The 27554-nt window shown below is 44.5% G+C and overlaps 1 protein-coding gene across 3 annotated transcripts; it reads right to left on the bottom strand.

Moving 5' to 3' along the window:
* Positions 1-3681: 3681 nt before the first annotated feature.
* LOC139389455 (excision repair cross-complementation group 8) lies at positions 3682-21701 on the bottom strand. 3 transcript variants are annotated; one of them, XM_071136223.1, is made up of 13 exons: positions 21328-21701; positions 20772-20867; positions 20422-20523; positions 20185-20308; positions 18872-18953; positions 16321-16389; positions 15769-15835; positions 14930-15033; positions 14510-14634; positions 13294-13491; positions 12643-12684; positions 9207-9296; positions 5720-6258 (listed from the first exon to the last, which is right to left on the bottom strand). In XM_071136223.1, the coding sequence occupies exons 1-13, from the start codon at positions 21402-21404 to the stop codon at positions 6196-6198; spliced, it is 1239 nt and encodes a 412-aa protein (XP_070992324.1). In that variant the 5' UTR covers positions 21405-21701; the 3' UTR covers positions 5720-6195. The 3 variants fall into 3 exon arrangements, with proteins under 3 accessions (XP_070992326.1, XP_070992325.1, XP_070992324.1); XM_071136225.1 differs by lacking the exon at positions 12643-12684 and having other exon boundaries at positions 3682-6258; XM_071136224.1 differs by lacking the exons at positions 5720-6258; positions 12643-12684 and adding an exon at positions 3685-5020.
* Between the last annotated feature and the right edge of the window lie 5853 nt (positions 21702-27554).

The raw sequence follows: 27554 nt of genomic DNA, 5'->3' as shown, positions 1-27554 counted from the left end.
ACAATGGAAAACGTTATGTTTGGTGTAAAAGCAACACAGCTGAACACACCATCCCCACTGTCAAACATGGTGGTGGCAGCATCATGGTTTGGGCCTGCTTTTCTTCAGCAGGGACAGGGAAGATGGTTAAAATTGATGGGAAGATGGATGGAGGCAAATACAGGATCATTCTGGAAGAAAACCTGATGGAGTCTGCAAAAGACCTGAGGCTTGGACGGAGATTTGTCTTCCAACAAGACAATGATCCAAAACATAAAGCAAAATCTACAATGGAATGGTTCAAAAATAAACATATCCAGGTGTTAGAATGGCCAAGTCAAAGTCCAGACCCGAATCCAATCGAGAATCTGTGGAAAGAAGTGAAAACTGCTGTTCACAAATGCTCTCCATCCAACCTCACTGAGCTCGAGCTGTTTTGCGAGGAGGAATGGGAAAAAATTTCAGTCTCTCGATGTGCAAAACTGATAGAGACATACCCCAAGCGACTTACAGCTGTAATCGCAGCAAAAGGTGGCGCTACAAAGTATTAACTTAAGGGGGCTGAATAATTTTGCACGCCCAATTTTTCAGTTTTTGATTTGTTAAAAAAGTTTGAAATATCCAATAAATGTCGTTCCACTTCATGATTGTGTCCCACTTGTTGTTGATTCTTCACAAAAAAATACAGTTTTATATCTTTATGTTTGAAGCCTGAAATGTGGCAAAAGGTTGCAAAGTTCAAGGGGGCCGAATACTTTCGCAAGGCACTGTACCTCTGATTGGGAACAATACCAGGCCAAAAGCACAAATACAAAACATACAACAAAAACATCAAAAGCCCACCCCAACTCATGCCCTGACCACACTAAAATAGACATAAAAAAGGAACTAATGTCAAGACGTGGCACTCCCAACTAACAGTTATTGTGCTGACGTTGCTTCCAGGGGCAGATTGGAACTCGGTAGTTTTTTTTTTCATTCTTTAAAAAAAATATATATATTTCACCTTTATTTAACCAGGTAGGCTAGTTGAGAACAAGTTCTCATTTACACCTGTGACCTGGCCAAGATAAAGCAGAGTAGTGTGATACAGACAACACAGAGTTACACATGGAATAAACAATAAACAAGCCAATAACACAATAAACAAGTCAATGACACAGTAGAAAAAAATAAAGTCTAAATACAGTGTGTGCAAAAGGCATGAGGAGGTAGGCAATAAATAGAACATAGTAGCGAAGAATTACAATTTAGCAGATTAACACTGGAGTGATAAATGAGCAGATGATGATGTGCAAGTAGAGATACTGGTGTGCAAAAGAGCAGAGAAGTAAATAAAAACAGTCTGGGGATGAGGTAGGTAGATTGGGTGGGCTATTTACAGATGGACTATGTACAGCTGCAGCGATCGGTTAGCTGCTCAGATAGCTGATGTTTAAAGTTAGTGAGGGAAATATAAGTCTCCAGAGCATACAGGCCGCAGTAGTGGGTGGTATAAGGGGCTTTGGTAGCAAAACGGATGGCGATAGACTGCATCCAGTTTGCGGAGTAGAGTATTGGAAGTTATTTTGTACATGACATCGCCGAAGTCGAGGATCGGTAGGATAGTCAGTTTTACGAGGGTAAGTTTGGCAGCATGAGTGAAGGAGGCTTTGTTGCGAAATAGAAAGCCGATTCTAGATTTGATTTTGGATTGGAGATGTTTAATATGAGTCTGGAAGGAGAGTTTACAGTCTAGCCAGACACCTAGGTATTTATAGTTGGAGACCACAGAAGGAGTGTGGGTTGGCATTGAAGCTTGTTTGGAGGTTAGTTAGCACAGTGTCCAAGGAAAGCCAGAAGTATACAGAATGGTGTCGTCTGCGTAGAGGCTCGGGCGAGTAGCTGCGGGGGGAGGGTGGAGCTGTTGGCCGGGGTTGGAGTAGCAAGGAGGAAGGCATGGCCAGCCGTTGAGAAATGCTTGTTGAAGTTTTCGATTATCGTGGATTTATCGGTGGTGACCGTGTTACCTAGCCTCTGTGCAGTGGGCAGCTGGGAGGAGGTGCTCTTGTTCTCCATGGACTTTGCAGTGTCCCAAAATGTTTTGGAGTTAGGGCTACAGGATGCAAATTTCTGCTTAAAAAAGCTAGCCTTTGCTTTCCTGACTGACTGTGTGTATTGGTTCCTGACTTCCCTGAACAGTTGCATATCGCGGGGACCATTTGATGCCATTGCAGTCCGCCACAGGATGTTTTTGTGCTGGTCAAGGGCCGTCAGGTCTGGAGTGAACCAAGGGCTATATCTGTTCTTAGTTCTGCATTTTTTTTGAAAGGGGCATGCTTATCTAAGATGGTGAGGAAATTACTTTTAAAGAACGACCAGGCATCCTCGACTGCCGGGATGAGGTCAATATTCTTCCAGGATACCCGGGCCAGGTCGATTAGAAAGGCCTGCTCGCTGAAGTGTTTTAGGGAGCGTTTGACAGTGATGAGGGGTGGTCGTTTGACCGCAGACCCATAGCGGATACAGGCAATGAGGCAGTGATCGCAGATCCTGATTGAAAACAGCAGAGGTATATTTGGAGGGCAAGTTGGTCAGGATAATGTGGCCATGTTTACGGATTTAGGGTTGTACCTGGTGGGTTCCTTGATGATTTGTGTGAGATTATGGGCATCTAGCTTAGATTGTAGGACTGCCGGGGTGTTAAGCATGTCCCAGTTTAGGTCACCCAACAGAACGAGCTCTGAAGCTAGATGGGGGGGGCGAGGAATTCACATATGGTGTCCAGGGCACAGCTGGGAGCTGGGGGGGTCGATAACAGGCGGCAACAGTGAGAGACTTATTTCTGGAGAGATTAATTTTTACAATTAGAAGTTCGAACTGTTTGGGCATAGACCTGGAAAGTATGACAGCCTGCAAAGTTCTATCTCTGCAGTAGATTGCAACTCCTCCCCCTTTGGCAGTTCTATCTTGACGGAAAATGTTGTAGTTGGGTATGGAAATTCAGAATTTTTGGTGGCATTCCTAAGCCAGGATTCAGACACGGCAAGGACATCAGGGTTGGCAGAGTGTGCTAAAACAGTGAGTAAAACAAACTTAGGGAGGAGGCTTCTGATGTTAACATGCATGAAACCAAGGCTTTTTTGATCACAGAAGTCAACAAATGAGGGTGCCTGGGGACACACAGGGCCTGGGTAGTGTTGTAACCGAGGACACGTTTCAGCACTCGCCGGTCCTGTTGTGTGGCCTTCCACTTTATGGCTGAGCCGTTGTTGCTCCTAGATGTTTCCACTTCCCAATAACAGCACTTACAGTTGACCGGGGCAGAAATGTTATGAACTGACTTGTTGGAAAGGTGGCATCCTATGATGGTGCCACTTTGAAATTGAAAGTTACTGAGCTCTTCAGTAAGGCCAGTCTACTGCAAATGTTTGTCTATGGAGATTAAAATTGGGCACACAGCAATGCAAACAACTGTCAGTAACGTGTGGGGCTGAAATAGCTGAATCCACTCATTTGAAGGGCTCCACAAACTTTTGTATATATAGTGTACAACCAACACCTCTGGGTGTCTCAAGCAGTGAAATTATATTATACATGCATGAGGAAAAAGTGTCAAATGTTCTACATAGAAAAGCATACCAAATCCTTGGACATAGTGTTTATAATACTATAATAAGCTTACATAATTGCTGTCACAAACGCCACACAGTTGTCACTGACTGGTTGGATATTTATATGAATTTATCAGTGAGCAAACAATTTCAGTACTTACAGCATTCATATCAATTCATTTAAAAACGTCAGATAAATGAAAAGTTGATTTTTTATGCGTTCTATGGAAAATAATGAATGACGTGGAAGGTGTGTTCCATGCAGAGTGGAACTGACCTTCCACAGAGTTGTGTTATTTTCCAGAGAACGCATAGAGCCCCGAGTTGATTATCTCCATTATACCAAGGCTATAATTTAACATATTTGTCGCTAGAAATGTGTTAATTTGCAGGTAGAAATGTGTACAACAGCCACTGAAGTAGCTGGCAAGTTTACTATAGCTAACCAAATCATCAGTCCTAGCTTGCCATTTGGAATACAACAAAATCAATGTTTTCAATTCAACTTTTGCCATAGAATGAACTATGGCCATTGAACCATGAACATTCTACCATGCAAATATGCCGTGAGTTATAGGGAAATAATGCCCTTCAAGCCAATCATATGTAAACATGAGGCTGCCAGTAGGAGAGAAAGTGAGTCTGATTTCAGTATCACGTCTAACAACAATACAGAGCTGGTTTTAGCAATGACAACAGAATAAATAATGCAAATGTAGGGGAGAAACAGAGAGACATGGCTAACAAATATTTATATGTGAATTGATGACGGAAAGGTGGGTCTCTTGAACGTCATGTTCAAAGACGCTATGAGGAAAGGTTTGGCTCCAGTTCAGCTGGTTTTACTCTGGTCATCATTGGAATAATGGAAAGCTGATTTTAACACCATGTAAAGTACAATGTACATGTTGCGTCAAAGGCAGCCAATAGAAACAGATTATACAGCTCAATGTACAGTGCAGATACCCATCCATAGGTTTTAATGCACGAATCATCAACACCATACACTGAGTGTACAAAACATTAGGGACACCTGCTCTTTCCATGTCATAGACTAACCAGGTAAATTCAGTTGAAAGCTAAGAGCCCTTATGGATGTCACCTGTTAAATCCACTTCAATCAGTGTAGATGAAGTGGAGGAGACAGGTTAAAGAATGATTTTTAAGCCTTGAGACAATTGAGACATAGGTTGTGTATGTTTGCCATTCAGAGGGTGAATGGGGGAGACAAATGATTTAAGTGCCTTTGAACGGGGTATGGTAATGAATAATTGATTGGAATTATATAGCACTTTTCTACAAACAGAGTTACTCAAAGCTCTTCACATAGTACGGGGAAACTCACCTCATTTACCACCAACGTGTAGAACCCACCTGGGTGATGCACGGCGGCTATTTTTGTGCCAGAACGCGCACCACACATCAGCTGGAGAGGTGAGGAGTGATATCTGCCAATTAGGAATGAGGGGGATGATTAGGTGGGGCCAGGTTTGGAATTTAGTCAGGACAACAGGGTTAACACCCCTACTCTTACGATAAGTGCATGGGATTTTTAATGACCACAAAGAGTCAGGACACCCATTTAAAGTCCCATCCGAAAGACAGCACACTACACAGGGCAATGTCCCCAATCTCCCCTGTGGTATTGGGATAGATAGACCAGAGGGAAGTGCCCCCTACTGGCCCTCCAACACCACTTCCAGCAGCATCTGATCTCCCATCCAGGGACTGACCAGGACCGACCCTGCTTAGCTTCAGAGGCAAGTCAGCAGTGGGATGCAGGGTGGTATGCTGCTGGCAATATGCTGCTGACAGTATGCTGCTGACAGTATGCTGCTGGTAGTAGGTGCCAGGCACACCGGTTTGAGTGTGTCAATAACTGCAACGCAGATGGGTTTTCACGTGTGTATCAAGAATGGTCCAACACCCAAAGGACATCCAGCTAAATTAACACAACTGTGGGTTGGAGTCAACATGAGCCAGCATCCCTGTGAAACACTTTTGACACCTGTAGAGGTGCCCCGACAAATTGAGGCTGTTCTGAGGGCAAAAGGGGATGCAACTGAATATTAGGAAGGTGTCCCTAATGTTTCATACACTCAGCGTAGATTTCCATTTTGTATATAAAATAAAAGATAAATCAGATATCACAACAGAGATTCAAAGTCTATTAAGGTTAATTCTCCAACTCCACAGTAGATGTTAAAAAAAAAACTACAAATGCAGTTTATGTCTTCAGATGCAACATGAGATTCCTGAAGCTAGCACCATGTTGAGATTCCTGAAGCTAGCACCATGTTGAGACTCATGAAGCTAGCACCATGATGAGATTCCTAAAGCTAGCACCATGATGAGATTCCTAAAGCTAGCACTATGATGAGATTCCTAAAGCAAGCACCATGATGAGATTCCTAAAGCTATGTCCGAAGGAGTAGGGCTGTACAGATGCATAATGTCCGAAGGAGTAGGGCTGTACAGATGCATAATGTCCGAAGGAGTAGGGCTGTACAGATGCATAATGTCCGAAGGAGTAGGGCTGTACAGATGCATAATGTCCGAAGGAGTAGGGCTGTACAGATGCATAATGTCCGATGGAGTAGGGCTGTACAGTTGTGCTAATGCATCAGTCCTCATCACTGCTCCATGCGTCTTCAAAAGCAGGATTCACCGTAGCCTGGCTCCCACCCTGGGATGGAGAAATACATTCAGTAAAATACTCTCAACTCACTCTACTCTCTCGCTGTCATGTTGTTTTGAGTTAAAGCGATTGAGTAATCAGGAAAGCATTAAAAACATTTCCCAAGTGCAAGCAAGCAATTATTATTCCGTTTCCCAAACTAAATAGAACTGGTGAAGCTGCTTTTGGAGCTGGCTGAAGATGCCTATAGACATAATTTCATCAGCACCTAGGGAATGTAGCCAAGCTGAGCCAGCCTGACAGTGTGTGTACCGAGTTACCCTAGCAAAGTGCAGCACAAGCCACAACCCCTATGATCTAATTTGTGTGCACAAAAGCAAAGTCTGTCTGCCATTCCTCTAAAAAACTGTAGAAAAAGCTGTTGCGCAGCAACTCACTGCCTTCCTAAAAACTAACATTGTATACAAAATGCTTCAGTCAGGTTTTAGACCCCATCATCGCACTGAGACTGCAATCGTGAAGGTGGTAAATTACCCTTTAATGGCAGACAATGGCTCTGTATCTGTCCTCGTGCTCCTAGACCTTAGTGCTGCTTTTGATGCCATCGATCACCACATTCTTTTGGAGATATTGGAAACCCAAATTGGTCCACACGGACAAGTTCTGACCTGGTTTAGATCTTATCTGTCGGAAATATATTAGTTTGTCTCTGTGGATGGTTTGTCCTCTGACAAATCAACTGTAAATTTCGGTGTTCCTCAAGGTTCCGTTTTAGGACCACTATTCTTTTCACTATATATTTTACCTCTTGGTGATGTCATTCAGAAACATAATGTTACCTTTCACTGCTATGCGGACGATACACAGCTGTACATTTTTACGAAACGTGGTGAAGCCCCAAAATTGCCCTCCTTGGAAGTCTGTGTTTCAGACATTAGGAAGTGGATGGTGGCAAATGTTTTACTTTTAAACTTGGACAAAACAGAGATGCTTGTTCTTGGTCCCAAGAAACAAAGAGATATTCTGTTGGATCTGACAATTAATCTTGATGGTTGTACAGTCGTCTCAAATAAAACTAAAGGACCTCTGTGTTACTCTGGACCCTGATCTCTCTTTTGACGAACATATCAAGATTTTTTCCATCTACGTAACATTGTAAAAATCAGAAACTTTCTGTCCAAAAATTATGCAGAAACATTAATCCATGCTTTTGTCACTTCTAGATTAGACTATTGCAATGCTCTACTTTCTGACTACCCAGATAAAGCACTAAATAAACTTCAATTAGTGCTAAACACGGCTGCTAGAATCTTGACTAGAACCCAAAACTGTGATCATATTACTCCAGTACTAGCCTCTCTACACTGGCTTCCTGTTAAGGCTAGGGCTGATTAAGGTTTTACTGCTAACCTACAAAGCATTACATGGGCTTGCTCCTATCTACATTTCCGATTTGGTCCTGCCGTACATACCTACACGTACGCTACGGTCACAAGATGCAGGCCTCCTTATTGTCCCTATAATTTTTAAGCAAACAGCTGGAGGCAGGGCTTTCTCCTATAGAGCTCCATTTTTATGAAATGGTCTGCCTACCCATGTGAGAAACGCAGACTCGGACTCGAACTTTAAGTCTTTATTGAAGACATCTCTTCAGTAGGTCCTATGATTGAGTGTAGTCTGGCCCAGTGGTGTGAAGGTGAATGGAAAGGCACTGGAGCGACGAACCATCCGTCTCTGCCTGGCCGGTTCCCCTCTCTCCACTGGGATTCTCTGCCTCTAACCCTATTATGGGGGCTGAGTCACTGGCTTACTGGTGCTCTTCCATGCCGTCCATAGGAGGGGCGCGTCACTTGAGTGGGTTGAGTCTCTGATGTGATCTTCCTGTCTGGGTTGGCACCCCCTCGGATTCGTGCCGTGGGGGAGATCTTCGTGGGCTATACTCGGCCTCGTCTCAAGGTAGTAAGTTGGTGGTTGAAGATATCCCTCTAGTGGTCTGCGGGCTGTGCTTTGGCAAAATGGATGGGGTTATATCCTGCCTGGTTGGCCCCTGATCGGGGGTATAGCCAGATGGGGCCACAGCGTCTCCTGACCCCTCCTGTCTCAGCCTCCAGTAATTATGCTGCAATAGTTTGTGTCGGGGGGCTAGGGTCAGTCTGTTATATCTGGAGTATTTCTCCTGTCTTATCCGGTGTCCTGTGTGAATTTAAGTATGCTCCCTATAATTCTCTCTCTCTTCTCTCAGAGGACCTGAGCCCTAGAACCTTGCCTCAGGACTACCTGGCCTGATGACCCCTTGCTGTCCCCAGTCCACCTGGTCGTGCTGCTGCTCCAGTTTCAACTGTTCTGCCTGCAGCTATGGAACCCTGACCTATTCACTGGACGTGCTACCTTGTCCCGGAGCTGCTGTTTTCAACTCTCTAGAGACCTTGCTCTCTACCGCACCTGCTGTCTCTAACTCTGAATGATTGGCTAAGAAAAGCCAACTGACATTTACTCCTGAGGTGCTGACCTGTTGCACCCTCTACAACCACTGTAATTATTATTATCTGACCCTGCTGGTTATCTATGAGCGTTGGAACATCTTGGCCATGTACTGTTATAATCTCCACCCGGCACAGCCAGAAGAGGACTGGCCACCCCTCAGAACCTGGTTCCTCTCTAGGTTTCTTCCTAGGGAGATTTTCCTAGCCACTGTGCTTCTACATCTGCATTCCTTGCGGATTGGGGTTTTAGGCTGGGTTTCTGTACAGCACTTTGTGACATTGGCTGATGTAAAAAGGGCTTTATAAATACATTTGATTGATTGATCACTCCGGATAAGAGCGTCTGCTAAATTTCTAAAATGTAAATGTACTGGTACCAAATAAAAAGGGCCTACTAGATGCCTGTATATTAGTCTGGTAATGTGACAGCGTTTTAGAACAAGAACAGGGACCTGCGTATAATTACTACCCTCCAAATGTGCTTTAAATTGTTCCTGCTGTGCAGCCTCCTACCTTGACGGCGGTCCCTTCCTCCACGTCTGGTGGTCGTACAACAGGAACCCAGGCTAGGATGTTACAGTCTTTACCCCCGCTGTACAGCTCCTGGAAACACACAGAAAGGAGGAGTGATTTAGCCTGGGTCTCAATACTCTGTGCTCTTTACGTCCTGGCCAGAGCCATATATTTATCTATATATACACACTACCGTTCAAAAGATTAGGGTCACTTAGAAATGTCTGATTTTGAAAGGCACATTTTTTGTCCATTAAAATAACATCAAATTGATCAGAAATACAGTGTAAACATTATTAATGTTGTAAATGACTATTGTAGCTGGAAACTGCAAAATTTTTATGGAATAATTACATAGGCGTACAGAGGCCCATTATCAGCAACCATCACTCCTGTGTTCCAATGGCACGTTGTGTTAGCTAATCCAAGTTTATCATTTTAAAAGGCTAATTGATCATTAGAAAATCCTTTTGCAATTATGTTAGCACAGCTGAAAACTGTTGTGCTGATTAAAGAAACAATAAAAATGTCCTTCTTTAGACTAGTTGAGTATCTGGAGCATCAGCATTTGTGGTTTCGATTAGAAGGCCAGCATCCTGGAGTCGCCCCTTCACTGTTGATGTTGAGACTAGAGGTCGACCGATTATGATTTTTCAACGCCGATACCGATACCGATTATTGGAGGACCAAAAAAGCTGATACCGATTAATCTGCCATTTATTTATTTTTCTTGCTCAGAACATGAGAACATATGAAAGCTGGTGGTTCCTTTTAACATGAGTCTTCAATACTCCCAGGTAAGAAGTTGTAGGTTGTAGTTATTATAGGAATTATGGGACTATTTCCCTCTATACCATTTGTATTTCATTAACCTTTGACTATTGGATGTTCTTATAGGCACTTTAGTATTGCCAGTGTAATAGAATAGCTTCCGTCCCTCTCCTCGCTCCTCCCTGGGCTCGAACCAGCAACACAACGGCAATTAGCGCGCACTAACTAGCTAGCCATTTCACTTCAGTTACACGAGCTTCATCTCGGGAGTTGATCAGCTTGAAGTCATAAACAGCGCAATGCTTGATGCACAATGAAGAGCTGCTGTCAAAACGCACGAAAGTACTGTTTGAATGAATGTTTACTCGCCTGCTTCTGCCTACCACCGCTCAGTCAGATACTGGTATGCTCAGTCGGATTATATGCAACGCAGGACACGCTAGATAATATCTAGTAATATCATCAACCATGTGTAGTTAACTAGTGATTATGATTGTTTTTTACAAGATAAATGTAATGCTAGCTAGCAACTTACCTTGGCTTACTGCATTCACGTAACAGGCAGTCTCCTTGTGGAGTGCAACGAGAGAAAGGCAGGTCGTTATTGCGTTGGACTAGTTAACTGTAAGGTTGCAAGATTGGATCCCCCGAGCTGACAAGGTGAAAATCTGTTGTTCTGCACCTGAACAAGGCAGTTAACCCACCGTTCCTAGGCAGTCATTGAAAATAAGAATGTGTTCTTAACTGACTTGCCTAGTTAAATAAAGGTATATAAAAAATATTTAAAAAATCTGCAAATTGGTGCCCAAAAATACCGATTTCCGATTGTTATGAAAACTTGAAATAGGCCCTAATTAATCGCCCATTCCGATTAAATCGGTCGACCTCTAGTTGAGACTGGTGTTTTGCGAGTACTATTTAATGAAGCGCCCAGCTGAGGACTTGTGAGGCGATTGTTTCTCAAACTAGACACTAATGTACTTGTCCTCTTGCTCAGGTGTGCACCGGGGCCTCCCACTCTTTCTATTCTGGTTAGAGAAGGTTTGCTCTGTTCTGTGAAGGGAGTAGTACACAGCGTTGTACGAGATCTTCAGTTTCTTGGCAATTTCTCACATGGAGTAGCCTTCATTTCTCAGAACAAGAATAGACTGATGAGTTTCAAAAGAAAGGTCTTGTTTCTGGCCATTTTGAGCCTGTAATCGAACCCACAAATGCTGATGCTCCAGATACTCAACTAGTCTAAAGAAGGCCAGTTCTATTGCTTCATTAAATCAGAACAACAGTCTTCAGCTGTGCTAACATAATTGGCAAAAGGGCTTTCTAATAATCAATTAGCCTTTTAAAATGATAAACTTGAATAAGCTAACACAACGTGCGAACACAGGAGCGATGGTTGCTGGGCCTCTGTACGCCTATGTAGATATTCCATTGAAAATCAGCCGTTTCCAGCTACAATAGTCATTTACAACATTAACAATGTCTACACTGTATTTCTGATCAATTTGATGTTATTTTAACAGACGAAAAATTTGCTTTTCTTTCAAAATCAAGGACATTTCTAAGTGACCCCAAACTTTTGAACAGTAGTGTATAGCTCTGGTCCTGGCTGCTGTTTCTTTACCCATTTTGTCTGCACCCCAACTTCCATTTGGTTTAATCTCTGTGTCCCATATACACATGTTAGCATTTGGTCCTAAAATAGCTAAGTTTGTCAAGTGGAAAGAAGCATGTTGGGGAAGTATCAGTGTTGATGGTGGGAGGAAGTACATAGTTATTACAGCAGTGTCTACCTTATGAAACACTAGACTCAAAACAATGACAATCATCATCCAGGAAAACAACCCATAGAAGTTCATAAAGTCCAAACGTGCCAATCATTTGAAGAGGTGTATTTTTGGGTGGCAGGTAGCCTAGCGGTTAAGAGTGTTGGGCCAATAACCGAAAGGTCGCTGGCTCGAATCCCTAAGCCGACTAGGTGAAGAAGAAAAATATATATTATAATAAATTAAATCGGTCGATGTGCCCTTGAGCAAGGCACTCAACCCTAATTACTCCTGTAAGTCTGGATAAACGTGTCTGCTAAATGACTAAAATGTCAAATGTGGCATTAGCCTACTTCAAAAGACAAGAAGCAAAAAGACATTCCAGAACTATGTGTTCTTTCCAATAAAAAAAAACTCAAAGTTGCTCTGCCACATTCGTACAGGTTTAATAAGTAGGACATTAGGCGGATATACTCTAACAGCAGAACTAATGTCTAACACAAATACTACTGTGATATGAAAGGCGATGTGCATGAGTAAGATATGCATTACAATGAGATACTACGGAAACTGTATAATCATGTATTAGGGAATTTATTAGCCTTATGTGGTATAGCAGTTGGAGTGAAGAAAGGAAAGACCCGCCTTCGTAAAAGTAGATTATCGGATTATATGACATAGCACTATCCCGTTCTTCAACAAACTTCCATTGCAGTACTTTGACAAGTAAACAAAACTCTCCATAAAAGAAAACAAACTCATTTCTGGCCTTCACCTTTATAATCATTAAGGCCCAATTGTTTTTCATACCCCTGTGACTAGGCCATGGCTAATGGCTTTACATGAGGATGTTGACTTTAATATATCATCTATTCAAGTGTAAATTACCTACTGTAACCTACCTCAAATACACCCCCACTGCAACTCACAGATCTCGTCCTGCGCTACACAGATGTAAAGATCCAATCATTCGTCACAAATACTAACCTTAACCATTAACAGGAAAATGCAAAAGAGGGGATGCTGTCTCAATTCAGTATCTTCTTTGATTAACATTAGTGAAAGGCCACAGTGTTCCGTACCTCCCAAGGCAGGTTGTCATATCTGTGCCAACTGTACCATAAACTGACAATGCGTCAGCTATCTACGTGCAGGATGCTGGTAATGTGGGTAGAATAGGAATTTGTTATGATTCTCTGTGATGTACAGAAGACCCTTCAAGGCCTCTTGGTCTGCTAGGGTCATATTCATTGGAAACCAAACAGAAGCAAATGGGTCAAAACAGGGAGGGACCTACCGGGTTTTCCATTGCAAAACATTTTGCTATGGTTTGCTACAGTGTGCACTAATGAATAGGACCCACGTCTCAGAAACCTTGGTTCAACTTAGGAACACTATGACGTCACATGAGCTGATTTACATGAACATACGTAAGGTATTGATAATGAACAAACATAATGATGTTAATAACACTGTAATTTCTTATTAGTCTATAGCCATAAAGGATGGACGCACCTACAGACAGACGGGCAGACAGAGACACAGTCAGTCACCTGGTAGTCGGGGTGGAACTGGCAGCAGTCCACGTTGTTGTAGTGTCCCCTCAGCATGGTTACGAGTTCCCCGGTGTGTAGAGTGTACACCGCCACTGAGCTGCCACAAGGTACAAACACAAACTCCGGGCTGCAGCTACGAGACACTGTGATCTTTAACCCTTTACGGCTTTCGTTACTCACCTTCCCATAATTCACCTGAGAGACAGAGAGGAGTTGGGAGGGTCAGTTGGACGGATGACCAAGCTAACAGTAGAACAGCACTTCAACTATCAACCTGCTACAGAACATTATGTAGAGTGGTGATAAGCATGGAACAATTCAGAAACCAGGTTAAATATACACCTCAACATGTGTTGTACTGATACGGACCACGCCAGCTAAAGTGGGCTTCCCTCGGATTTGTCGAGATGAACTGTTTAAAGATGTACTGCATAACTCATTTTAGGCAGAAGATGTGGCATGTCACTTGTAAAATATAAGGCAATGTTTATATGACCCCCTTTCATACAGCCCCTTACTTAGCATTTATTTTCAGGTATACCCCTTTTATACATATAAGTGGGAGGTGTGGGGGGGTGTTGTTAAACCATGGGACCTGAAAATGCAGGAATCATGACTTGGTCTTTAGCTAGCTTTTATTTGTCCTTGTTTTTACTCCTTACCCCTTTCAGACATACCAACATGTGGGATTTTAGTCTGTGTGTAAAAGGGATACATGTCTTCAAGTCATCAAGCAGGCAAACTGTTTCTCCTAACCCAAAGCAGCACAGGACCATTATGTGAAGGCTTGAGGCTTTCACCTGCAGACCCAGTTAGAGAGGGGAAGTTTTTGTATGGAAGTTAATGGGGCTAGAGGCACAATGATGTCCCTTAGTGCTGGAGGTCGCTGTCACAGAGAGGGATGGCTACTGATCATTTAGGGTAAGGCCTGGAAGAGTCACACACGCTATGTTATGTGTTCCAGACAAGGACTCCAGGGATGGGCAGGAAATGTGCATACACACAAATATGCACACTCGGACAAGGCCTCGGGGTAGAGCCTAGTCCTCACCCTCATCCATTGGAACCCCGCCAGACACATTTTTGACCCTCACTCACTCTCTGCATCTCACTCGCTCGCTGTAACCCTCTTACACACACACACACACACACACACACACACACACACACACACACACACACACACACACACACACACACACACAGAACCTACCAGTGTGTTTTTTCCATTGGCACTGTTCCACAGCCTCATGCGGTCGTCTGTTCCCGTGGTGAGAAGGTAGAGGCCGTCGACCGTGAAGCAGAGGCCATTTACCCTTCCATTATGGGCTGTGTTCACTGGCAAACACACACACGCGTCATTAAATGCCAATGAGATAATATACTATTGTTTAAGGGGAAAGGACACTCAACCCTTTATCTCTTCTCTTGACCCCGTTATCACGATGCTTTCACTATCATGTAGACATCTTCTCTTGACCCCGTTATCACGATGCTTTCACTATCATGTAGACATCTTCTCTTGACCCCGTTATCACGATGCTTTCACTATCATGTAGACATCTTCTCTTGACCCCGTTATCAGGGGTGGGGGGAGTCAGGGAGAGGGGGAGGTGTGACAGTGTGTTCCTACCTGCCTCTGACGAGGCCTTGGACTTGTCCCCGTTGTGTTGATCCAGAGAGAACAGGCTCCCTGAGGCCCGACGCACATCCCACACCAACACCCTGCTGTCAGTACTGAGAGAGAGAGAGAGAGAGAGAGAGAGAGAGAGAGAGAGAGAGAGAGAGATTGAGATAGAGAGAGCGCATGAGAAGCCAAAATCAACAGCCTTCCATCCCTCGGGGTGACATGTGTTAGTGCCCTGGGGCCTTATAGGGATATATAAATGAACCTTACATAAACGTCCCCTAATTGGTCTGCAGATGAAGGTTCACATCACTGGGCATCAACAACGTAACACTACAACAACGCAACACAATCCCTTAAATTATCCAGCTATAGAATAGTGCCTCAAATTTCCTCAAAACAGTCCTCCATATAAAAAAATGTATTTCAGTCCATACTAAATGTTCAAAGACAGTGTGCTTCACTGTCCAATTGCCCATGTAATCAGTAGCAGTTGAAATGCTGCTCAGTTGTTTTTCAAATCACTTACAGCCCAAAGGGACAGTGATTTGATCCCAATAGTTTAATTAGCAGATCTAATTTGGCATAAACCAGCGGAGTACTCTCTCCCTGCCATATGCTGCATTGTTATTCCCAGGGAATAGAGGTTGGTTCAGTCTCTCTGTGTGCCAATGAGTTCAGGTGACATACTGATACAGTCTAGTTATGGTAATAGAAAGTGGAATCCCTTTCACTAGCTAGATTGGAATTTCTATGATACTTGGGCGTGAAATGAGGGAGGGACATTTATCTAATGGCCCTTCAAGGTAGTTGTATCTCTCCAGGTTTGGTGTAGGTCGGCCTACCTGGCTGTAGCTAAAATGTGCTCATATCTTGGCGACCATCGAACAGATAGGACCTCACCTCTGTGACCTGAGGGATAGAAAGGACAGTCAGTGGAAGTGTGTGTTAGTGTAGACACGTTTTACTATACTTGTGAGTACCAGAAGTCCTCACAAGAAAAGTAAACCAAATAAAACTCAGAAGTGAGGACATTTTGCCAGGCCTCACTTGTAAAAAGGCTATTTTAGGTTTAGGGGTTAGGTTTACACTCCCGAGTGGCAAGGCGGTCTGAGGCACTGCAATTCAGTGCAAGAGGCGTCACTACAGTCCCTGGTTCAAATCCAGGCTGTATCACATCCGGCCATGATTGGGAGTCCCATAGGGCGGCGCACAATTGGCCCAGTATCGTCCGGGTTTGGCCGGAGTAGGGAGCCATTGTAAATAAGCATTTGTTTCTTAACTGACTTGCCTAGTTAAATAAAGGTTCAAATTATGTTTAGGGAAAATAGGATTTTGAAGTCCTCACAAGTATAGTAAGACATATGGGTGGGTGTGTGTGTGTGTGTGGCTCTCACCCTGCAAAACCTGGATGCGTGAGCCAGACTTCAGGTCACAGAGCTGTACTTTCTGGTCTTTGGTACCCACTGAGAACACACAGATCAATGGATTACTTGAAAGGTTACATACAGTACGACTAACACAAAGAAAAACATCTCTACTTTCACTGTGTGTGTTAATGCTTTGTGACAGAGGAGAAACTGGAGGCCCTGGTTCTCTCAGATAAGATAGGAATGTATAAGAGAGCAGTTCTACTCTTGGATAAAAATGAGCTAATAACACACATCATTCACATAGGGGATGAGAGCTGAGAGGGAGCTAGAGCTGAGAGGGAGCTAGAGCTGAGAGGGAGCTAGAGCTGAGAGGGAGCTAGAGCTGACAGGGAGCTAGAGCTGAGAGGGAGCTAGAGCTGAGAGGGAGCTAGAGCTGAGAGGGAGCTAGAGCTGAGAGGGAGCTAGAGCTGACAGGGAGCTAGAGCTGAGAGGGAGCTAGAGCTGACAGGGAGCTGACAGGGAGCTGAAAGGGAGCTGAAAGGGAGCTGAAAGGGAGCTAGAGCTGACAGGGAGCTAGAGCTGACAGGGAGCTAGAGCTGAGAGGGAGCTAGAGCTGAGAGGGAGCTAGAGCTGAGAGGGAGCTAGATCTGACAGGGAGCTAGAGCTGACAGGGAGCTGACAGGGAGCTAGAGCTGACAGGGAGCTGACAGGGAGCTAGAGCTGTCAGGGAGCTGACAGGGAGCTAGAGCTGACAGGGAGCTGACAGGGAGCTAGAGCTGACAGGGAGCTGACAGGGAGCTAGAGCTGTCAGGGAGCTGACAGGGAGCTAGAGCTGTCAGGGAGCTGACAGGGAGCTAGAGCTGACAGGGAGCTAGAGCTGACAGGGAGCTAGAGCTGACAGGGAGCTAGAGCTGACAGGGAGCTGACAGGGAGCTGACAGGGAGCTGACAGGGAGCTAGAGCTGACAGGGAGCTGACAGGGAGCTGACAGGGAGCTAGAGCTGACAGGGAGCTGACAGGGAGCTGACAGGGAGCTGACAGGGAGCTAGAGCTGACAGGGAGCTAGAGCTGACAGGGAGCTAGAGCTGACAGGGAGCTAGAGCTGACAGGGAGCTAGAGCTGACAGGGAGCTGACAGGGAGCTAGAGCTGACAGGGAGCTGACAGGGAGCTAGAGCTGACAGGGAGCTAGAGCTGACAGGGAGCTGACAGGGAGCTAGAGCTGACAGGGAGCTGACAGGGAGCTAGAGCTGACAGGGAGCTGACAGGGAGCTAGAGCTGACAGGGAGCTGACAGGGAGCTAGAGCTGACAGGGAGCTGACAGGGAGCTAGAGCTGACAGGGAGCTGACAGGGAGCTAGAGCTGACAGGGAGCTGACAGGGAGCTAGAGCTGACAGGGAGCTGACAGGGAGCTGACAGGGATCTGACAGGGAGCTAGAGCTGACAGGGAGCTGACAGGGAGCTAGAGCTGACAGGGAGCTGACAGGGAGCTAGAGCTGACAGGGAGCTGACAGGGAGCTAGAGCTGACAGGGAGCTAGAGCTGACAGGGAGCTAGAGCTGACAGGGAGCTAGAGCTGACAGGGAGCTAGAGCTGACAGGGAGCTGACAGGGAGCTAGAGCTGACAGGGAGCTAGAGCTGAGAGGGATGGACACAAAATAACCCGGGTTGAGTTCATCTGTTAGAAACCCGACACAAATAAAATTATAATTCTGGTTCGCCTGACAAATTCTGATCATTCTAGCACCACCAGAACTTTCCAGAAAAAGGTTGATTGTGCTATTAGTAAAATGTGTAATTGAAAGACTTCATGGCATTTTGTTTTGAGTTTGGGAAGAATCTCAGAGAAACAAAAAACAACAGGGCGAGTGAGAGCAGTGTGGGTGATTGGGAAGGTATGTGTAACCAGTCTGTCCTGCTCTGTCAGCAGGGGGGCAGAGCCTGGATTCCTGTCATGTCTCCAGAACAGCACGTCTCTCTAAACTCTTCCTGAGTCAGTTCCAACCCCTGACACCGCTAGGGGCATAGACTCTGTACCACACAGCTGTTTCACAATCAACATTTTAATTTTGTTTGATTTACTGAGGCCTCATATGTTCATTCTTAGATTATATCAATAAGACATAGACAGTAAATCATATTTTAAGAGCATGACACACATACAATTTCACCCACAGCCAGTTTACCCGTGATACAAGCCAGAATTCGACGTCCATCCATGTCTAAGGACGTCGGGAGATGATGTGGAAACCGGCCACTAGGCTTCAAGAAGGTTTAGGTGTTGCTAAGGCATTGTGGACAGAGATGAGGGATGCTGGATAGGCGTAAGCATCTACCTCTGGTGCTAAAGGTTGCATGCTCAAATCCAGCGACATAAAGTTGTTTTTGAGATTTTGTTTTTTAAACTTATCCCAAATCTTAACCCTTACCTTAGGCATTAACTCAAAATGGTTAACCATAAAACTTAACCTTAAAAACACTTCAAAATGTGACTTTTACAACAACTTCGAAATGTGATGTTTAAGAAACATAGATGAATGTCTAATTCTGATGTGAGACAGAGCTTGCTACACACACACCTGCGATGAGGCTGTGTTTCCTGGCAATGGGGGACATGTGGTGACAGTAGACGTTTCCTTCAAACTGGAACACTTCAGCGGGCTACAGACACACAAGGAGAAGGAACTTCAGACTCTAAACTTTATCAGCTTTAGTTCAACATGAACATTAACTTGATATGTCTGTGCTGTACAGAGACAACACTACTACATGGGAAGAGCAAACATGTATAGAAAACCACTGTTCAGTCAGTCGGTCAGCCGGCCAGCACGATAGGAAAGAACACTGTCGTGACTGACTGACACAATGGGACCAGGAGACAGAAATGAGGGATGCGGCTGTGAGACTGGGAGAGGAATGGAGGGGAGTGGAGGAGAACAGAGCAGGGGGCTAGGAAGCTGGAGGAGGAGAGGAATGGAGGGGAGTGGAGGAGAACAGAGCAGGGGACTAGGAAGCTGGAGGAGAGGAATGGAGGGGGTTGGAGGAAAACAGAGCAGGGGACTAGGAAGCTGGAGGAGGAGAGGAATGGAGGAGAACTGAGCAGGGGACTAGGAAGCTGGAGGAGAGGAAGGAAGGGGAGTGGAGGAGAACTGAGCAGGGGACTAGGAAGCTGGAGGAGAGGAATGGAGGGGATTGGAGGAGAACAGAGCAGGGGACTAGGAAGCTGGAGGAGAGGAATGGGGGGGAGTGGAGGAGAACAGAGCAGGGGACTAGGAAGCTGGAGGAGAGGAATGGAGGGGAGTGGAGGAGAACAGAGCAGGGGACTAGGAAGCTGGAGGAGAGGAATGGAGGGGAGTGGAGGGGAACAGAGCAGGGGACTAGGAAGCTGGAGGAGAGGAATGGAGGAGAACTGAGCAGGGGACTAGGAAGCTGGAGGAGAGGAATGGAGGAGAACAGAGCAGGGGACTAGGAAGCTGGAGGAGAGGAATGGAGGGGAGTGGAGGGGAACAGAGCAGGACATGGCAGTGTGGGAGAACTGAGCAGGGGACTAGGAAGCTGGAGGAGGAGAACTGAGCAGGGGACTAGGAAGCTGGAGTAAGAGAGGAATGGAGGGGAGTTGAGGAGAACAGAGCAGGGGACTAGGAAGCTGGAGTAAGAGAGGAATGGAGAGGAGTGGAGGAGAACTGAGCAGGGGACTAGGAAGCTGGAGCAAGAGAGTAGAGTGACAGTTACAATGCAAATCCCTCTGCAAACAAGTTTTGCTGTCCCCTAGCCGACTCTGAGGTAACCATGGCACAGCGTGATTCTAGCTCATCACAGAGAGCACCATATGGCCATAAAAGGCAAAGAGTGCGAGAGAGAGACCGAGTTAAAAAGAGTATGTAAGGTGTACCTTTAGTGTCTCAGTGTCCCAGACCTTCATGGTTTTGTCAAATGAGCTGGAGACAAACATGCCTGTGTCGTGTGGGTACCACTGCACTGTCTCTACACTGAACCTGTGGACATACCGACTGGACCTGCAACACAAACAGACTAACAGTGACCACCAGAGCCCCTCTCTCTCTCACACACACACACACACACACACACACACACACTGATTCTGCCATCAGGTATGTGAGCCACACACCTGCCTACAGTGCAGACTGCTTTACAGGTGTATTGGGGTTTCCTGCTGTTGTTCTCCAGGTCATACACCACAATCACCCCATCTGCCCCTCCAGATAGCATGCTACAGAACAGACAAGAGGACAGGGTTATCTCCAAATGAGATAGCACCAGAAGGATTCAAAGTGCTATACAGGCAACACATGTCTATGTTGAATTACAGGAGGTTGCTTATGTATCACGTTATGTTGAAATCAGGTGATGACGGAACTATGCATTAGGTTACATGTTATAGGCCTAGGCTTTATGGTAATCATAACAAATTATGTCATCAATTGACATATTGTCAGACCTACTACTAATGATACTTACTATCTGCCCTCAATGACTTCAATGTCTATGGTGTTTACGCCATTGCTATGGATTCGATCCACATCTCTGTCATGATTCAGCTCTAAATTGAGGACCCTTAAGAGAAAACAAAGAAGACAGAGTCATGACGTCAGTGATCTTCAGGTCGGAAAGTAGGAGCTGCCCGAGTTCCCAAAATGGAAGTTGGATGGTCGTTCAAAATACTTTTACCGAATTCCTAGTTGTGATAAACGCACTGAAGTCGGAGATTTCCGAGTTCCCGGTTGTTTTGAATGCGTCATAACACCCACACAGCAACATGGAAGCCTAATTAATTACCACAACCGTCATAAACCCCGCCTATGTCTACAATATATCTTCATAACATTTTATTTTAAACCTAGACACACTGTTGACCTTATGCCACTCTTTAAATTAAGATCCCAAAGCAAATAGTTGTTTTCATAAATTTTTACGATATAGACAATTTTTGACTGTGACAACTAGTGATACCGACAAAACACTGGTAACAGTAACGTTAGCGTTCCCAGGAATAATATGGCCAACTTCCCCTCACCTCCGTGTTGACTCTGCCCGTCTCAGACGAAGTGGGTCGTCAAGTCCAGCCTGTCTTGCTGTTAGAAAACCCAACATCTTCCCACAATAAAGTAATCTTTCAATTTCGTAGCTAGCTAGCCTTAAAGAAATGTTTATGTTTGTTCTCAAGCTAGCATAGCTAGCTCGAGGGTTGGTTACCCATCTACACGTTCAATATCGTTCGCTACTGAACTCGTTTTTCGCTTTGTGTGCACAATACATATTTTTGATCTGGGATTGATAAAATCCCGATCGAATCATTTTATGCCACGGTCTTATTTAACATCATTTAGCAAGCTAGCTCCCAGTCAACAAGGGACGTGTGGGTGGCCATGTTGTTACGTCAGGATGTTTGAACACCGCTCTGGTATAACAAGCGCACTCATTGGTTACTCGGATTCAGTCATCCAATCAAAACATATCTTACTGTTATCTGTTTTTAGATTGCGTAAACAACAAATCCAATTGAATATGCGTTGATGGGACTGGTTGTATGGTGAAGTATACGAGAACGATATCTGCATATATCATATATTCTCAATATGAGCAGGATCGGAGGTCTATTACGCCGGACCTTTGGGGTGATAAAAGAACATGTGGGCACCGACCATTTGGGAAATAAATACTACTGGCAGCCAGAGGAAAATACTTAAGTGGCTAACGTTAACATCACCTCATCCCCTGTATAAACTTTGACCTAGACGAAAGCCTCTGTTTTGTCAAACATAGATAACGTTACTTCTAACTAGTCTAGTAGCTACTCAGTTATCTTCTATAACTGTCCGATTGTATTACTGTAACGAGAAGTTATGCATTTTCGCTACCTAGCTAACGTTAAAGTAAATGTGTGCAGACTGTAACAGTAGCTCGCAAATATTAATTTCAATTTTAGAAATATAGCTAAAACTGTGACCAAACGTCCTACACAATGATGCTTTAAATCAAGATGATCACATTGTCTGATTGTTACAATGTTGTTGAGATCTTGGCTGTCACTTTTTGCTTTGTAAGATATGACCACTAGATGGAGTGAATGAACCTGTTTTGATATAATATACACTACATTCTCAAAATTATGTGGACACCCCTTCAAATTAGTGGATTCTGCTATTTCAGCCACACCTATTGCTGACAGCTGTATAAAATCAAGGACACCGCCATGCAATCTCCATAGACAAATGTAACGGATGTGAAACAGCTAGCTAGTTAGCGGTGGTGCACGCTAAATAGCGTTTCAATCGGTGACGTCACTTGCTCTGAGACCTTGAAGTAGTGGTTCCCCTTGCTCTGCAAGAGCCGCGGCTTTTGTGGAGCGATGGGTAACGATGCTTCGTGGGTGACTGTTGTTGATGTGTGCAGAGGGTCCCTGGTTCGCACCCGTGTATGGGCGAGGGGACGGTCTAAAGTTATATTGTTACACAAACAATGGAGGTAGAATAGCCCGTACTAAATAGCACAGTGACTTACAATGTGGTACCGTCATAGGATGCCACCTTTCCAACAAGTCAGTTCGTCAAATGCCCTGTTAGAGCTGCCCCAGTCAACTGTCAGTACTGTTATTGTGAAGTGGAAATGTCTAGGAGCAACAACAGCTCAGCTGCGAAGTGTTAGGCCGCACAAGCTCACAGAACGGGACCGGCGAATGCTGAAGCACATAGCGTGAGAAGATAGTCTGTCCTCGGTTGCAACACTCACTGCCGAGTTCCAAACTACCTCTGGAATCAACGTTAGGCACAAGAACTGTTAGTCGGGAGCTTCGTGAAATGGGTTTCCATAGCCAAGCAGCCGCACACAAGCCTGAGATCACCATGCGCGATGCCAAGCGTCGGCTGGAGTGGAACTACCTGCCAGTATGTATAGTGCCAACTGTAAAGTTTGGTGAAGGAGGAATAATGGTCTGGGGCTGTTTTTCATGGTTCAGGCTCCTTAGTTCCAGTGAAGGGAAAGATTAACAATACAGCATACAAATACATTCTAGATGAATCTGTGCTTCCAGCTTTGTGGCAACAGTTTGGGAAAGGCCCTGTTTCAGAATGACAATGCCCCCCTTGCACAAAGCGAGGTCCATACCGAAATGGTTTGTCGATCGGTGTGGAAAAACTTGACTGGCTTGCACAGAGCCATGACCTCAACCCCATTGAACACCTTTGGGATGAATTGGAACACAGACTGCGAGCCAGGCCTAATCGCCCAACATCAGTGCCCAACCTCACTAATGCTTTTGTAGCTGAATGGAAGCAAGTCCTTGCAGTAATGTTCTAACATCTAGTGGAAAGCCTTCCCAGACGAGTGGAGGCTGTTATAGCAGCAATGTTCCAACATCTAGTGGAAAGCCTTCCCAGACGAGTGGAGGCTGTTATAGCAGCAAAAGGGGGACCAACTCCATATTAATGCCCATAATTTTGGAATGAGATGTTCGACGAGCAAATGTCCTCATACTTTTGTACACATACAAATTACATAAGCTTCTTCAACCTACATAAGCTTATTCTCCCTCTCCACTTGCTTGTCTGTTAATTGCAGCACATTTGACATTTGACAGCTCACTGAAGCCCATCATTGTTTAAACATCCCATTCAAGCCATTATATAATATGACACTGCAACCTTGTCACATAATTACAATCTCCCTCTACTCTTCAGACAAACACGTTCCATCCTGTGTATGAGGATGTAGAACAAGGTCAGATCTCCAAGTTGAGACATGGGGAAGATCTCAATTGCATCCTCTCCCCTCTCTCCTCGTCTCCTTTTCAAAACCCATTGGATGAGAAAGCCAGAGGTCCCCCCTGACCTTCTCCTCCAATGGGTTTTGAGGAGGGGAGAGGATGCGAGGAGTATGCAATTGAGATCTTCCCATGGAAGCAGTATGTAGCATAACGTATAAGCCAGGCCTCCGATATGAGTCAGCAGGCTAATCCGTAGTGACTAGGCACTGTTGTCATTTAACAAGGTCGAGGACATACATGCTGTTCTCCTGTAGACTGAAATACAGTAGTTTCTTTACCTCGTCTCCTCTCCTTCACACGACCAATGACTTTTCACGGCTCCTTGTCAGGGGTTATATGCCAAAGTGTGAGGAGGACTCCGCCTTCGGACATGATGCTGTTAGTTAACCTTCCATATCATGTTGGATAGCACAAGGACACAAAGAAATAGGCCTACATTAATGGATGAATTTTGACCAGATTCAAGTGGTTTGACTAGGACTGTGTTCTCAGCCTATAAAACCATATTAGCTGTATTCATTTACCAGATGATCTCCCACTCAGGGTGTAGGATTTAGAAAGGAGATACTGCCCTATTACCCATTTGCTTACTAACTGTACTGAGACTGTTGTCGTTGTCATCTGTTTGTTTAATTTGGGAGACCTCTGCCCACCCCATACTCATTACTAATGTCAGGTTACCATTAAGCTGTTTCTAAGCATGTAGGTGGCTGAGTATTCAAACATCGCAGAGCGCAATCTACTGTAGGCCTTGGCTACTGGCAGTGTTGCTGCTGCTGGCAGTGTTGCAGCCGGCAGTGTTGCTTCTGCGCAGTGTTGCTGCTGATGTTGCTACTAGTATTGGGACCTCTTTTGTTGTTCAGTCACTAGGCCTATGTTGATTTCTCAATAGGGCCTTTCATGCATTAATAGGCGAGGCATCAAGTTCCAATCAATCAATCTTACAGGTCATCTACAAGTCCATGCTAGGTAAAGCTCCGCCTTATCTCAGTTCACTGGTCACGATAGCAACACCCACCTGTAACACGCGCTCCAGCAGGTGTATCTCACTGATCATCCCTAAAGCCAACACCTCATTTGGCCGCCTTTCCTTCCAGTTAGCTGCTGCTCTTTTGCACACCAGTATCTCTACCTGCACATGACCATCTGATCATTTATCACTCCAGTGTTAATCTGTTAAATTGTAATTATTCGCCTACCTCCTCATGCCTTTTGCACACAATGTATATAGACTCTTTTTTTTCTTTTTTTCCCCCATTTTTTTTTCTACTGTGTTATTGACTTGTTAATTGTTTACTCCATGTGTAACTCTGTGTTGTTGTCTGTTCACACTGCTATGCTTTATCTTGGCCAGGTCGCAGTTGTAAATGAGAACTTGTTCTCAACTAGCCTACCTGGTTAAATAAAGGTGAAATAAAAAATTAAAAACATGCACACTTATGCCATCACATATTGGCTGTGTAATTGCACCGGTCATAATGGTCCTTTTTCCCACTCACTCTTCCTCAGGAAGGCCAGAGCTGTGCTCTATCATCAGCTACACACACATGCGCACTCTCTCCTCTTTCTTTCTCAGGCCAACCTAGTGACAATAAAAGGTATGTATTATTCAGTCCATATGTCTTTTTAAAGTGAGCTCTTTTTCATCTTAAACTGTGTCTCTCTCATAGATGCATAGGTAGCTCTCTCTTTCTCAACAATCTATCTGCTCAATCTATTCAGCTGTCTCTATCTGTCTGTCCCCTATATTAGGCTATATATGTGTTATTGTTTTTACCATCGAGGACAACTTTGGAAACAAGCATTTTAATTAATTATTTCAAGTGATGTCGTCCAGTACATTTTGTTGTATATGTCTGTTACACAAAATAATATAATATAATATATTCAATTCAATACATTTGTTGTGCTTTACTGCTCCTATTTCTATCCCTCTCCAATCTGTTGCGCTGCAGAAAACTGGGGCGTAAGTAATTATGTGTGTTGTGTTTATTTGCCCAGGACAGAATTGGTCACTAAGCTCTAATGGACAAAAGCTGAGGGAAACATATTCCAGTGTTGTTATTTAGTTCAAGCTATCTCTATCCTCTCCCTTCTATCTCTATCCTCTCCCTTCTATCTCTATCCTCTCCCTTCTATCTCTATCCTCTCCCTTCTCTCTCTATCCTCTACTTTCTACCTCTATCCTCTCCCTTCTATCTCTATCCTCTCCCTTCTATCTCTATCCTCTCCCTTCTATCTCTATCCTCTCCCTTCTATCTCTATCCTCTCCCTTCTATCTCTATCCTCTCCCTTCTATCTCTATCCTCTCCCTTCTATCTCTATCCTCTCCCTTCTATCTCTATCCTCTCCCTTCTATCTCTATCCTCTCCCTTCTATCTTTATCCTCTCCCTTCTCTCTCTATCCTCTCCCTTCTATCTCTATCCTCTCCCTTCTATCTCTATCCTCTCCCTTCTCTCTCTATCCTCTCCCTTCTATCTTTATCCTCTCCCTTCTCTCTCTATCCTCTCCCTTCTATCTCTATCCTCTCCCTTCTATCTCTATCCTCTCCCTTCTATCTCTATCCTCTCCCTTCTATCTCTATCCTCTCCCTTCTATCTCTATCCTCTCCCTTCTCTCTCTGTCCTCCCCCTTCTCTCTCTATCCTCTCCATCACTTACTTTTTATCTCCCTTCCTCAGCTGCACTTTCGGGTTCCCATAATGCAACACACTTTGAAAGGCGGTGACCATCAACTTGACAAAAGTGATCCGCTCGAACATGCCCAATGGTCCATGTTCGAGAGCATCAAAAAGTCTAAAAGTATTTGATTTTAAATATACTTAAGTATCAAAATTAAAAGTATAAATCATTTCAAATCCCTTATATTAAGAAACCCATACAGGGTTTTTTTTATTTTATTTACGGATAGGCAGGGGCAACACATAATACAAACTAAGCATTTGTGTTTAGTGAGTCGACCAGATCAGAGGCAGTAAAGACGACCAGGGATGTTTTATTGATAAGTGTGTGATTTTGACAATTGTCCTGTCCTGCTAAACATTGAAAATGTAACGAGTACATTTGGGTGTCGGGAAATACTTTAAAGTATTTTTACTTAAGTACTTTCACCACTGCCCATCATCCATCTCTTTCATTTCTCTGTACTCTTTTTGATGCCTGTTCAGAGCTCTGTAGAATATCAGAGTGGTTGTGTTACTGTGTGAAAGGTTGGGTCCAGCAGCATACTACACTGCTCGGCCCAGCTCTGCTCTGCTCTGCTGCTCCTGCCTCTGCCTGTACACTACATAAAGACACTCTTGCTTTAGCTAACTCATTTGCCATATTCATGCTAAAGGAGAAACATACTGACTATCTGATAAATGTAATGAGTACACAGAACCTCTATCTATGCCTTATAAATTAATAGTAGGCCTACTTCCATGCCCCTAGCCTGAACTGCCTGGTGGTTACTGGTTAGCCAGTTCTGTTTCCAAACA

The sequence above is a fragment of the Oncorhynchus clarkii genome, chromosome 30 (genome assembly GCF_045791955.1).
Source record: "Oncorhynchus clarkii lewisi isolate Uvic-CL-2024 chromosome 30, UVic_Ocla_1.0, whole genome shotgun sequence".
Classification (NCBI taxonomy): Eukaryota; Metazoa; Chordata; class Actinopteri; order Salmoniformes; family Salmonidae; genus Oncorhynchus; species Oncorhynchus clarkii.
Note: the sequence above shows the minus strand (reverse complement) of the source record. Positions and strands in the feature narration are given on the sequence as shown.